The sequence below is a fragment of the Falco peregrinus genome, chromosome 1 (genome assembly GCF_023634155.1).
Source record: "Falco peregrinus isolate bFalPer1 chromosome 1, bFalPer1.pri, whole genome shotgun sequence".
Lineage (NCBI taxonomy): Eukaryota > Metazoa > Chordata > Aves > Falconiformes > Falconidae > Falco > Falco peregrinus.
The window spans coordinates 39,889,051-39,902,837 of record NC_073721.1 but is presented as its reverse complement, the minus strand read 5'-3'; the positions used below and the strand labels follow the sequence as shown (position 1 = coordinate 39,902,837).

General features: G+C 45.3%; 1 protein-coding gene, 1 long non-coding RNA gene and 1 pseudogene across 2 annotated transcripts in view; 1 reads left to right on the top strand and 2 right to left on the bottom strand.

Moving 5' to 3' along the window:
* The window catches only part of LOC129782882 (golgin subfamily A member 6C-like), a 124,239-nt gene that overhangs the window by 95,111 nt on the left and 15,341 nt on the right, over positions 1-13,787 (bottom strand). Inside the window, exon 9 of the mRNA XM_055792239.1 lies at positions 13,689-13,747. Coding sequence (XP_055648214.1) covers positions 13,689-13,747 — 59 coding nt within the window. The remainder of the gene's footprint in view (positions 1-13,688; positions 13,748-13,787) is intronic.
* On the top strand, positions 4,769-6,761 carry LOC129783868 (DNA repair protein SWI5 homolog; annotated as a pseudogene).
* Positions 9,807-12,003, bottom strand: LOC129783871 (uncharacterized). The gene is made up of 2 exons (XR_008745905.1): positions 11,890-12,003; positions 9,807-11,791 (listed from the first exon to the last, which is right to left on the bottom strand). It is a non-coding gene; the product is annotated as an uncharacterized LOC129783871 (long non-coding RNA).

Genomic DNA, 13,787 nt, shown 5'->3' with positions numbered 1-13,787 from the left:
CCCAAAAAACCAGTGAACTCTAACAAACAACCTTGAAATCTCAAATATAATGCAGCACAAATTGTGGTGAGGCCAGCAGAATCCGAGTAACAACAAAACTCACCCCATTTTTAAACTACTCTACTGTAGCTTTTTATTTTAGCCATTAGTAAGATTAATTTTATGATCACCGGTAAAAAAACTTTTATAAACCACCATAGTAGGTATCATCATAGAGGCAGCTAGATAAACGAGTATCAAGGGGTTAGCCTAAGATAAACTAAGGAAAAAGAATCTGTTTACCATTTTCAGATTTCATATTAAATCGTAAGTTCATTTGATATTGCACTTTAGTATCATTTCCATCTAAAACAATAACTTAAATTCTTAGCCTTGCTAAAATAATGCTGATCTGGAATAACTTTTCTGTTACCAGCAGAGATTTTTTAGGTATCTAATCAAAATGGGCTTCATTAGGATTAGTGGTGTCCCCAGATGGACACTGCCCAAACGCTGAGGACATGCTTCTCTCCATCATTTGTATCGCTGTAAACTGGGAAGCATCAACCATGAGCTACAGGAAGCAGGACAAGGATAAGCTGGAGGAGACTGAAACCCAAATGCATCCTCAAAAGTTAGAGATTGTCTGCCATGGAGGATGGCTGAATGCCATAGAGGCCAGACTGACATCTATCTCACCACAGGAGAAAAAAAAATGGGGAAACCAAAAAAACAAACAATGACACAAACAAAACAAAACGCAAGACAAACCACCAAAACAAAAATACCCCCAAACCCCTCCAAAGTCGGGAAGAGATACAGTTCACTTAGCAGGTTCAGAAATTAGAAATTATTTTATGGCTGACCCAAATCGGACAAGTTGGATGTATTTGGAGTTTTGCTAAGGAGCGTAGTGACTACAAATAATAGATTCCTACTGAGTAACCCCTCCTCAAAGTTAGAATTTCAGTTCCCTGGAGAGCCTAGGAAGGAGAACATGAAAGCTCTTGTAGAAGTATTTGCATTGTTAAAGAAATTATGAACAGCAGAGTGAGGATTACTTTGTGCTGTTTATGGACTTGTTTGCCAGAGTAGTAAATCTGTTTTTAAGTTTGTGTTGTCTGGAAAGGAGAAGTGTGTGAAACCTGAAGAACTGTCCAGAGAAAAAAGATAGGCAGGCAAAAGAAAAGACTTTCTCCCTAAGTATTACAGCCTGTCATTCAAATAACTGTATAAAAATCTAGGGCGTCACATATTTGTTATTTAAACCACTTGCTTTACATCATCAGATGCCAAGAATTTAGAGTTAATTTTTCAAGAAATTACCCCGACCTTGAAGACTAGCCATCTCCAGCAAGTAGTATGGCTAAACTGTAGATCTTTGAATAAATAATTGTAATTTTTCTTGGTGTTTTTGACATCACAGCTCCTTTGAGTCTCTGCCATAAACAGCAACTGCCCATGACACATACATATATATATCATTTATATATATACGCATATATATATATATACATATATATATACACACATACTTCTATAAAAGCATGATATATATTAAACAGTCAAAATGGAAAGTGTAGTATTCTACATGACAAGATGAAATTTGGGGTCCCCTACTCAGGCAGGACCTGCTCAGCACAACTTAAGGTCACTTATTTTTAGAAACCAGTGGGTGCTTATCAGCAAGATCTGTGAGTAAACTACAAAGAGAATCCACCCTTCAGCTTCTGGGCAAGGATTTCCATAGCATGACACTTAGGAGCTCCATCTCTGAAACAGTGGCATGAGATCTAAGACCCTTTTTGCTGATATGCTGACAAGAATTACAAGTTGGCTGTGGCAAGCCATTCTTTGCAGCCCCCTGAATCCTGACTCTCCCAAAAGCCTTTGGCATAATTCCCCTCTGACCTCAAAAAATTAAGGATTTCACCTAAAATATACGAGCAGCTAAGAAGAGCTTTTCAGAAGCATATGCAGTCATCTGAACAGTGGCCAACTTTATCTACACTCCCCACCCCACCGCCCACCCCCCATGTCTTAAAAATAAAAAATAATAGGAGATTTAAATCTGGAGAATGACCTGCAGCACGTACACTTGCTCCAGGTGGAAACATATTCCAAGTAGAAGCAGGTTTTCAGGGAAGTCACATGCCTGCAGATACACATTCTCCTCAGTGGAAATATAGCAAAACATTAAAACTAATGAACTAAATTAACTCCACAACATGGTCCACTTACTGGGATACACAACTAAAATCCTGAGTGATAAAGTTTCCTATTGTACTTACCTGCTCACAGCAAACACTGCGGTTAATTGTTTTTCCACCTAATGCAGCCTGTGCAAACATTGCTTCAGAAACAGTGTGTATGCAGATATGCCTGTATCTATAATACACATACACACACAATACTTCCCTTCTCAAGGTGAGCCACAAAAAATTCTGAAATAATGGTCACCTGTCGGCTCCCAGAAATGCTCTGAACAGATTCACTGTTCCCAGAAGAGTCAGGTGAACAGCTCTGCAAAATAGCTGCAGACTCCTGGGCTTCACACTAGGGAGGTGATGCTTATCCTGCAGCACCACCAGGACTGCCATCCCTAACCCAGCTTGCTTGGGGCTTGGCAGCCTGACCAAACTCGCCTGATTACATTTTTGTCTGCAATAAATGCTCTGAATCCTGCCCTCCACACCCCACAATTTCAGTTTAAAGTAACCAGGGTACACCAGAATATGTTTCCACTTACTTTCCACGCCAGCCTTCAAAAGTGGTTAACAATAGTCTAAAAAAACATTTTAAAAAGCAGTAATAACACATATGGATATCCACAGAGGCATTGCACCCAGTAAGAAAACAACCCAGTACCAGTTAAAAGGTAACACTGTTTTATGGAAGTCCCTACGGCACTGGATATCATGATTTATTACTTGTCTTGTGGGAAAGCATAGGGCTCCATCACAGACACCCAATGAACCAAAAGAGTGTCAGGCCCACAAAGGACGCTTTAAAAAGAAGAGGAAATACATGCAGATTAGAGACAGGAACTACGGTAACACAGAAAAGGACAGCCAAGCAGCACGGTTAACAAACAGATGCAGATACTATACTTGAGGGCATAATGCTCACCAGGTCAATGAAAATATGGTTTAGGAAAAAAAAGCAAAATCTAACTTACTTCAGGAAAAATAAAATCACCTGCAAACAGCTATGATGGGTGGAATACTCCCCCAACCCCCACCCTTTTTTTTTTTTTAAACACAATCACTAATCTTGTTTCAACTTTTCTTCCTCTGAGAGACAGATGAAAGAAGTAAATCTTTTGCAGATCTCTCTGGCAAAAACCACCAGGATCTAATTGCCCAACAAAACCAGAGAGAGATAGCAGGTCTAAAGGCAAAGAAAAGTTCTCAATGAAAGAACCTGATAAAGACTCTCTGACTCCTTCCCCTATAGTTAACAGGGTCAGAAGGAGCAGAACTTTTTCAAGCCCCAGACAAGACAACACTGATGGGACACGGAAGAGTACAACACAGAGGAGGCCCTTTGAGAATTGTGAGGCCAAAGTTAATTCAGGCACACCTGGGCACCGCAGCTCAGCCACACAGCAGCGTCCTTCACAGACAGTTTCCCTGATCAGTGAGATGCAGGATCCAGCACCCTCAACCGAGCAATCCCTGTCGGACAGTTAGGAGACCTCGACTAAGACTGACCTTAGGCTTACAGACTCCCGGCTTAGATGTCCCAGGACAGAAGATGGTCTAAACAGCTTCACTCACATTGTCTGAGTGTGGCAGATGGGTGAGGCTGGGATGCTGTCCCATTCAGGGCAGGAGTCCCCAGGACGCCAGTACAGGATTTAGCTATGTTGTTGCACAACACAAGCTGCTGTGGAATCCTCTGTACAGCCCTGTACCAAGGCCAAGGACTGAGAGCAACCGAATGAAACAACTCGTAGCTACCTGCCAAGAAACCGTGAACTTTAATAATAGTGATATAAAGAAATTGTATGGAATGGGGACAATCAGTTACGGGTAAATATATTTACACAAAGAATGTAGGTCTAGTAATTAGGACTCACTCACGCACCCGGCCGTCCATAAAGAAGTGTCTGCTTATCTCCCTCACATCGGGGTCGGCAAGTTTTTCATTCCGAGATTTCGGTACCAGCCGCTCCCCGCCCCCGCCGCGGGCCGTGCCTGCGCTGAGGCGGCGCGGCCCGGCCCCTGACGCGGCGCCGCTCTGCTCTGCCAGGGCCTCCGGTGGCGGCCGGCGGAGCGGCGCGGCCGGCTGCAGGTCCGCGGTGAGGCCCTGCGCGGGCTGGGGGGAGCGGGCCCTGCTCCAGGGCTGCCCCGGCCGCCGTCTGTGGCCCGGCCCGGCCCGGCCCGGCCCGGCCCGGCACGGCCCGGCACGGCCCGGCCCGGCACGGCCCGGCACGGCCCGGCACGGCCCGGCACGGCCCGGCACGGCACGGCCCGGCCCGGCACGGCACGGCACGGCACGGCCGGGGGTGTGTTTTCTTGGGGCGGAGCTGCCGGCCTCGCCCCCCGGCGCTGCCTCGTCCTGGCAGCGCCTCTGAACACCGAAATTGTGGGGGTTACGGTCTTATTGTCACCTGACGCTGTAAATCTACAAAACGCCGTAGAATATGATGGGGGGCGGGGCAACGTTACAGAAACCCATCAGTCTTTTACCTGAGCTTCCCCCCTCCCTGCCCAGGAGACACGTTTTCCCTTTTTTCTCCTCTTTTATCCACTGACAGACACATCAGAGGATTTTCTGGTTAGTGCCCCCCAGCACCGCAGCATCTTCCCCTGGGCTGAGGTAGCGTGAAATGTCTCCTGTGCTCTACAGATGCCCCGTCCCGCGTCCTGCCAGCCTAATGGAACCAGCCAAGAAGCCCTGCAGTATGAAATCGAAGAGCTGAAGCAGAAAGACCTTGCTCTAGACCAGGAAACTGCACAATTCTTGTCCGAGTACGTCCTTGGCGAGCTCAGTGTCCGCTGTGATGCCTCAGTTCTTTTTGTTTCAAAAAAACCCAGCGGTCTAGGGCTTAGAGCTAAAAGCCGTCCTCTTACACCACCGTTTTTATCGTGGCGTTGTGCAACGTTGATTACAGCGTTGTTTTGATTTATGGGACCCGTTAAGGGAGAATTCTTTCCACTTTATTTGGTAAAGCAACCCCAGGTTTCACTAGGAGCTGGGATAGGAGGATTTTAACTTTACCCCAGGTGTTGCTGAGGCAATTACCTGTGAACTGGGAATGAATGGTTTTAACCGTCGTGATGCTATGACACATCATGCTACCAGAAGGCCTTGTTCATGTGAGAATTAAAATTGAGATTGTGGCTTGTATGACCTGCCCGGTTTAGCCCCGGATGAAACGGTTTCCTTGTTTGTTCCATCCCGATCAAGTGTCTACTTATTTCCTGTCTGAAGCGAGTGGGTTAAACGTTGGTGTTCAAGAAGCAGAGGTGTTTCCCAGGCAAGCGAAGGGCCTGGAAAGAGATGGGTGCCGCTTACAGGGTAGCGCAACTGCTTTAACTGTGGTTTCTTATGACCTACTGTGGCAGCTGCTTATTAGCAGCTCTTTTGAGATCAAGTTGCTGCTTGGTTTTTAAAGAGAGGGTATCTCTGTGGGTTATTTGTTGCAAAGGAGTGTTATTTTCTAAGGTCACGTGTAGTACAGAGAATGGAAACGGCAGAGCAACAAAGGCTGTTCCCAAAGCTTTTTTGCTTTACCACCACGCCTTTTTTTTTCACTAGCTACAGATTAGAGATACAGATACAAACTGAATTCACCACAGCCTATTCCTGTTTCTACTTGATTCTGAGAATTCAGGTGGGTTGGGGTTTTTTTGTAAGTCGATGCGGCAAAAAAAACCCCACTCAAAATGAGGGTCTGCTCATTTGTAGCTTTCGTGTTGATGACTTGCAGCAACTGTACTTGCTGCCTTCGGATTCTGCTTTGGGTAGTGCCAGGCTTGAGCGTCTCAAATCTCCTTGCTGTGCTGGGTCAGTAGGGGCAACACTCGCCGTGCGGCATTTTTGACCTTTTCTGCTTTTATTGCTACAGAGGCTACAGCCTGGAGGAATTGGAGCAGCACATTTCTCTGCTCGCTCCATGAGTACAATGATATTAAAGATGCTGGGCAGATGCTGCTGGGCAAACTGGGTAAGGAAGGGGAAAAGTGTTGATGAACAACTCAGTCAATGTTTTCATGTAGACAGAGAGAGAGAAGGTACTACGCCACGAAGGCAGAGCTTGTTTTAAAGATTCTTGAATTCTAGGGCTTTCATTGCCCAGCCACTTGTGCAGGCACAAACACTTCTGTCGTTATTTTCGCAGGATGTGTTTAGAACCGAACATGCGAAAGAATTGTCATCTACTGCTATTTTAGTCTGTGTTATGTACTGCCAAACTTTGTTCAGTCTTACCAATTTTTGTCAGTTTTGCTCTTCATATACTTTAAAAGAGTGTTGAGACAAGCAGAGAGCGCAGCTGCAAAACCTTAGGTTGGTTCCTTAGCTATGGGAGGTTCTGTGAGAGAGTTAGGGGCTACTGGGAGGAAAACACAACTTTTCTGACTGGTCTGATACTTCTGCAATGAAAATAGCCGTCTTTCTTTTCCAGCTGTTATCCGAGGGGTTACTACAAAGCAGCTCTGCCCTGAATACATACGATCTGGAGCTTAGCGACTAGTATTGAACCTGAAGATTGCCCCGTCCTGCAAAGGTGACACTTACTGGGCCGTGACGGTTTGGTGTGGTATTGGTTCAGAACGGACAGAAGGTGGCCTCAGAAGCTGTGTGTGGAATTGCAACAGCGCGTGCATGAACAGCCTTATTTCCGAGCAGCTTTACAACGTGAAAGCTGTTGAATCTGTCAGCTGTGTCCTGCTTGTGGGAAAGGGATGTAGGACTTTGGATGATTTTGTCTCCTGTCTGATGGGACAGTATTTATTTTTTTTTTTTCGTTTGTTGGAAAGGCCGTAATTCAGGTTGATGTGAAGACTCTTCCCGTGGAGACCTTGCTTCTCTCCAGCATCCAGGGGCTGTTTGGTTACTGAATAATAGAGGAAGCGAGGGCATGCAAACGTGCAATGTAATAGCTGCTTTGAAAGAAAAGAAAAAACCCTCGGAAGCAGCAAGGGAAGAAGGCTGAATTTGTGGTGGCTTGGGGGTTGGTTTTGTTTTATGATCACATCTGGGTGGGTCTGGGTATTCTGCATTTTTGTACTTAACTGCTCGGGTAGCTAGAGGTTCTGTATCATTTCTGTGGTGAATGGCAAAAGGTGAAGTTGTATTGAACTGTCCTGTCTGAATAAAGCAGCTGTCACATTTCTCAGGAATTCACTTATTGAAGAGCCTATAAAACAGCGCGTGAACCTGGGAGCAAATTCTTAACCTCTATTCTGAGACAACTGGAACATCTATTACTCAAATGTTTTCTGAGGACTCTCAATGGTGACGGTGTGGCAGCGCTACCCAGTAATGGGTAGGTGCCGAATTACCTTTACTGCTACAGAGGCTACAGCCTGGAGGAACTGGAGCAGCACATTTCGTTCTTGCGGCTAAAACAGGAACAGTCAAAAGTAAGGAGGAAGCGAGTGGTGCGGCAGAGCGGTAATAAGGGGAGCAGCGGCGATGATGAAAATGCTATCGGCAGACGCGTTACAGAGGGCTGGAGGAGAGTGCGCTTGGAAAGTATGAAAGAGGGAGCACACGCGTTTCCCGTGATATTACAAGATAGACACCCAGGCCAGTATCAGGCATTTCACTGGGAAATGATTAAGGAACTACGGAAAACTGTCACGCAAAATGCACTATATTATCCTTTTACACAAATTTTGTTAGAGGACGTGATGATGGGTCCGCAGCTAGTGACTCTGCTAGAATGGATCCGTGACAAAGTGCTGGACTTTCCACCTGATGGCACCTGGAAAATTCCTGCCTGGCAAGCGGTCGGCAGGCGATTGTGTGATGCTGCCGTGGAGGGGGACTCCGTGGCAGGCATGTGTTTAGCGCCTTGCTGGCAAATTCTGACTCCTCTTTTGCCAAGCGTGGGCTAATTCTACTAACGGTGCTAAACCAGGGGAGGCTGTAAATCCCCCCGACAGCGCGGCTCTTCTCAACACACCGCCAGCGATGGTGATTCCGTCCACACCTCCTCTGCCCCCAAAGCTCCTGTCACTGATTGCAGCGACCCTCACAGCACAGGACCGAGCGTGGGAACAGGACAACTCGGACAATGATTCCATTGACACCGATAAACCTTTGGACCCAGGTCCTATAGACCCGGAAGAGGAGCTAGACCTTTTTCCTCCTCCCCCTGATGCACTGGCTGTATGTTCGGGGAGGGTGAAAGGGGGTCTGAGGGATCGGTGGCAGCAATGCAGGCGGGAAGCGCTTAAGCGAGGGCATTTGGGAGGCGCCATGGCACGTTCACTATTTTGTCAGCCAAATCAACCTGCAGAGTGGCAGCCTGTGCAATACGAGGCTGTATAAGGGTTAAGCAAAGCCGTGCGGGAAGGGGGGATTCATAGTACTTTTGCAAATAGGTGTCTGCATGCGTGTAGCGGTACATAGCTATGTAACTGCGTGAATGAGCTCTGCCCTGAGCCTGGTGGTACGTGCAGCTGCGGTTTGTGTCCGGGCTCAGAGATGTCAATACGGGCTTCTCTGTTACGGTCAAGTGTCTCTGGTTGCATTAAAAAAAAACAAAAAACAAAACCCAAAAAAACCAGTGACTTTAATAAGACTGCAACCTGATCGAATTCCAAGAAATGTGAGATAAGATGAACTTCTGAATTTGTTCATAAGTTGTAATGGAGTGCTACCTATATATGAATGCTAGAACATAACTCTATTTCAGTGTGACCAGAATTTGACATGCAACTGCATCAGCATATTGACAGAATACCTTTTGAGTTATTTCTTTTTTTCATAACCTCTAAACTGGGAACAGCTCAAGGTGGAAAGAGACTGTTCAAATCCTCAGCTGTTGCCTCAGAAGGAATAACGTGTTCTTTGTGTACAGGTGAATTTAACACAGCTGAACATTTGTTTTGGGTTAAAAGTCAAATCTCTGTCACACCTTCACCACCACCACCACCACTACCACAACCTTTAAGGCCAGTGGGAAAAGCATTCTGTACTCTGTTGCAGCAGGGAAACTTCAGTTGAGCTGCAGTAGTTTGTGTACTTAACTGCAGCTCCTTTGGTGGAAATGAAGTTGTCGTAGAAGTTAGACTTTAACTTGAGTAACATACCCTTTGATACCTTGTAAGCGAGAAAGATTGTGTCCTGACAGCATGCTCTTTCCCACACTTGTGCCTAGAGTTGTACTTGAAATCAGGTTGCGTGTTAAGTTTAAACCTAATCACACAGATATCTCAAAGTCCACAAAGATACATCACTGCTTAGGGTATTCTTGCGGTATAGCAGGTGCAAAACCCGTTCCAAAGTAACCATCTAGTGAAGAGTTTTCTTTCAGGAACACCATTTTCCCACTTCTCATAGATTATACACCATACAACGTAGTATCTCTCCATAAAGTGTCTTGTGGCTAAACTGCATTCTGCAAACTTGTATTAGAAATAGATGTTTGCACTTTCACCTGCCGAAGTTCCCTAAGCTAAAGGATTGTGACCTAGGCATTGCGACGAAGCTCAAAGATCGTGACAACAGCGATGGAGAAGAGTGATTTAACACGTAGTTGATTTATGGTTCATACAGGACTATATCACACTACAAAACCGGTATGAATTCAGAGTTGTGGATGTACTGCATGTTCAGGTAATAGTTTCTCTACAATTTAAAAAAAAAAAAAGTGACTAAGCTATAAATACCGTATACTCTTATCTTTCCCTATTTTTTTAAGCATTTTTTTATTTCCCTGTTTGTGTATAGTTTTCTATACCTATCTAGATATAAACCACCAACACAAAGCAACTAGAACATTTTGAGAAACTTTTATAGTTAACTTCTGCATTTAATTCCAGTAACAATCTAGAGGTGTCCATTCAGCTGTTTGCTTAGTTCCAAGTCTTCATTGTGTGCTCCCAGGTTCTTTGAAAAGCAGCAATTACAGTCGAGCAGTTATTTAAAGTGAAACTTTGCTCTACGCAACTTCCACTTCCATGCTTTAGAATGGAGGCACAGCGGAACACTCACCCAAGGGCAAGATTTCAAGAGCTCTTAAGTAGGTTTTATCTTTTCATTTTAGGAGAGAAAATGTTTCTTAACAGCTTACATATAGAATTTACAAGTTAAACACAATTTCTCATGCTCATTTATTTGATTAGAAGTTTCTGAAAAATATTTTCATAACACTTCCATAGCTTATTGCATGTTCTTGTAAATAATCATAAACCTGTATGTTGACCTCTGTAGGAAATGCACCGATAACAAGTTTAACATTTTGTGAACCCGACTGAAATGTACGAACGTACACATAAAAGAAGGCTAAAACTGGTAATTAAGTCATGAGACAGAAAACAAAAGAAAAAGGATGACAACTCCGTAACATGGTAAAGCAACCTTTTACCAAAAAAAACCCCAAAAACCCAGCAAAGAAACAAAACCAAAAACCACAAACAGGGGTGAATTGTAGAGAACAGAGACAGTGGGTTGTTTTGACATTGATAACGTGCAGCTGAGAACCTGCAGCAAAGAGTCACATAACTTTGAGGGAGCACGAGAAGAAACCAGCATGAGACAGAAAGAAAGGAGGGATGTGATCTCACCTGTAGAAGGCAAGTGAACAGCAGAGAGTGGCCTGTCGCAGCACTCTCCAAAGGAGCCAGCTGCAGCCAGGTCTTTTACCATCACACTCTCCATGGCAGTCCCTCTGCTGCCTTCTAGTCTCGCCTCATCCAGGGCACGCTCACCCTCTCTGCTTCTTCCTCGGCTGCCCAACCGCTTCACAGAACCAGCCACAGCTGCACCTTGTCTACACCAGCCAACCCACCGCCCCTGAAGCCAGCCCACAGCTGTACATTGTCAGTGCTGATTAACCCAGCTTCGTTCCTCTGCAGTAGCCTACAGTGCACAGCGCTAAGGAATGTGTTGTACGAACCTTCCGGGCTGTTCCGCGTCGATTCACAGTCAGTTACAAAAACTGAAGGACATGTCACAGGGCTTACGGCAGGAACTTTTGGGAGATTGGTTGCGGAATCTTTTCAAGTCTCGGGGAACCACCAGACGGTTGCAGGACTTCACAACACGCGGAGGAATATTGCTATTGGTAATTGTAGTTATATTGACCATTATTCCCTGTATGCCGAACTGTGTAAGACCTATGATTCAAAAGTAGTTTAACCTCTAATGTTGTTTCTGTTCAAAATAAAGACGGGGGAAGTGTAGAGAGCTTTATGGCCAGTGCTGGAGGCCACGATGCCTGTGAAGGGCCTTGAAGGCTAAAGAAGAGAGAAAGTACGATAAGGTTGGCTGAACGCCTGGAAGGAAGACGGGGTATGAAGCAAGGCCAGAGCGGATGCGCGATGCCACATCTCCGCGGCTGGCTGAGAACATGAAACCCACAGAGATAAGAAGGAAGAGAGGAAAAAAAACGCAAGAAGTTCAGTGCATCTGCAGCTTAGTAATTAACCAATTATATTTAGCCAAGACATGTGTGAACAGCATTGATTAACCAATGATAATTTAGTATGGGGCGCGTGAACAGCAAACGAGGATATTATAAGCGTGGGTTCTGGACTAATAAAAGGTCTTCTGGTTGAACTCGGGAGTCCACGTCATCGTCTCCTCAGGCCATATGCTCCTCCGCCTCCTCGTCTGCCATTGCACGGACCTGCAAGGCCACACCATGAAAATTAAAACAACGTTCATGGTGCATTCACTCCTGCCTGTGTTTGTCTAGAGCAGCTGTGACGCTGCCCCTGGTGTTACCTGCTCAGAGAACTGCTGCACCTACTGCTGCCACATTCTCTGCACCTCCTCCAGTTTCTTTGCATAGTGATCTCTTTCGAACTGGAGCTCGAAAACTGACCCTGAGAGCTGTTCAAAACAAAACACAAAGAAAATCATATTGGCTAAATAAATTTGGCAGTGACCGCTTCAGGGATAAAGCCTGAAGAAACCAGTGTTAACACAAAGCTCAGGCTGCATTCTTCTGCCACACAAGTTTCTTTACAGACATGAAGATCTGGATGTCATTCCGTACAAGCCCTGAGCAACCCGGGTTTCCAGGCCTGCCTTCTCCTCCAGTGCCACCTGCAACTGCTGCTTTGCATCCAGACTCCCTGCCTGATTTGACAACTGCCAACAAAAATCAAAAAGTCATGGCAAAATGTTAACACGCCACTTCTGCATAGCCTTTCCCCTGATAGCAACCTGCCACATGATCCATGTTGCAACCTTAAAGTGCTCCGACTCACGGTGATGTTCAATGGAAAAAAAAAAAAAAAAGAGGGGGGAAGGAGATTAAAATCAAAAAGCTTAGATTTTAGCCCTGTAAAACAGGCTGAGCTAGACAGCTCCTCCCTACCAATTTTATATTCACGACTTGTTTGATTAAAACCTATTTTCTTAATCTAAAAATCTGGCTCAGAAACTTTGTGCATTTCCAGAGTCTGTATTACACAGCCAGATCAGGTGGTCTAAAAGTTGTCAAACACGTCAGGAATTTAAAGCCAGTGTCTGGAGCATGTCAGTTGGCACACAGTACTTTTCCCAGAAGAGGAGCAGCTGCCTTTATTTCAAGGGTAACTTAAGCCACTGACTGGGGAGGAAAAAAACCCCAAAACCAACAATAAACAAAAGAGCAGTTTCTTCCCTCACAGGCTCAGGTTCACACCGGCTTGCTCTCTGAACTGCTAACAGCTGGCTTCCTGAATTCCCTTCCTAACTGGCTGCTTCTCTTAACTTTCCCCAGCTGACCTTCGAGTTACCATTGTCCAATTCACCTTCTGCAAGGGTGGGTACAAACACCACCCCTATTCAACTGGCTTCTCAGTGAGACCACGAGACAGCTGCGTAACCAAAATGCCAAACAGATACAAAGCAGGAAAAGTCTTCGTATTGTCACGCGCTGTATGTTCAGTCACCCTCTCATATTGTACAACATTCTTTTCGCAGACCAGCGTCACAACAGCTTTCAGTCTACTGCTCCAGCTCCTTCAAACAGACCTTCTGTTCCTCAGAGGCCTCGCTGAAGGCCTTTGACCAAGAGGATGCCTTGATGAGGTTTTGTGCCTTCCTTTCCGAACAAGGGTTAAGCCTTGCCCCCACTCTCAGAAGCAAAGTCTTACAACGGTCAGTGTGATCTACCCTCACAGCCTGGAAGCAGTATGGGCACCTGGTGGATCCTCTGTTTAGCCATTTCCCGCTTGTTCTGCAAATATTCCAATTGCAGCTCCTTAACTTTGCTTTTCTTATCCAGGTAGAGAAGCTTCTCTGACAGCTGTGAATTCTTCTGCTTCATTTCCTCACTGCTTTTGCTGAAACAAACCAAAATTAAAGCAGCATCACTGTATGTACTATGGGTCTGGGCAAGTACATGTCATAAATTTACAATCCAGCTAGTCGTAACAGTTAGAATCACAGAAACATCACATCCAGTCACTTTTTTTAAGCTGAATATCCAACCTCCCAAGTCACCACCTGTGGTGCATGCCCCTTGTGATGTTTTGTGGCTCTACCGGGAAGAGCAGTGTTACTCTGCAGTAACAAGCAGCAAATGGACTTACCTTTGTTTGTACAGCTCCTGTTTCAGGTCTTCTAGCTCCTTCATTAACTCTTCGTTACGCTGCAGAAAAAAAGAAATGACTGATTCAGCTGCAGACTTC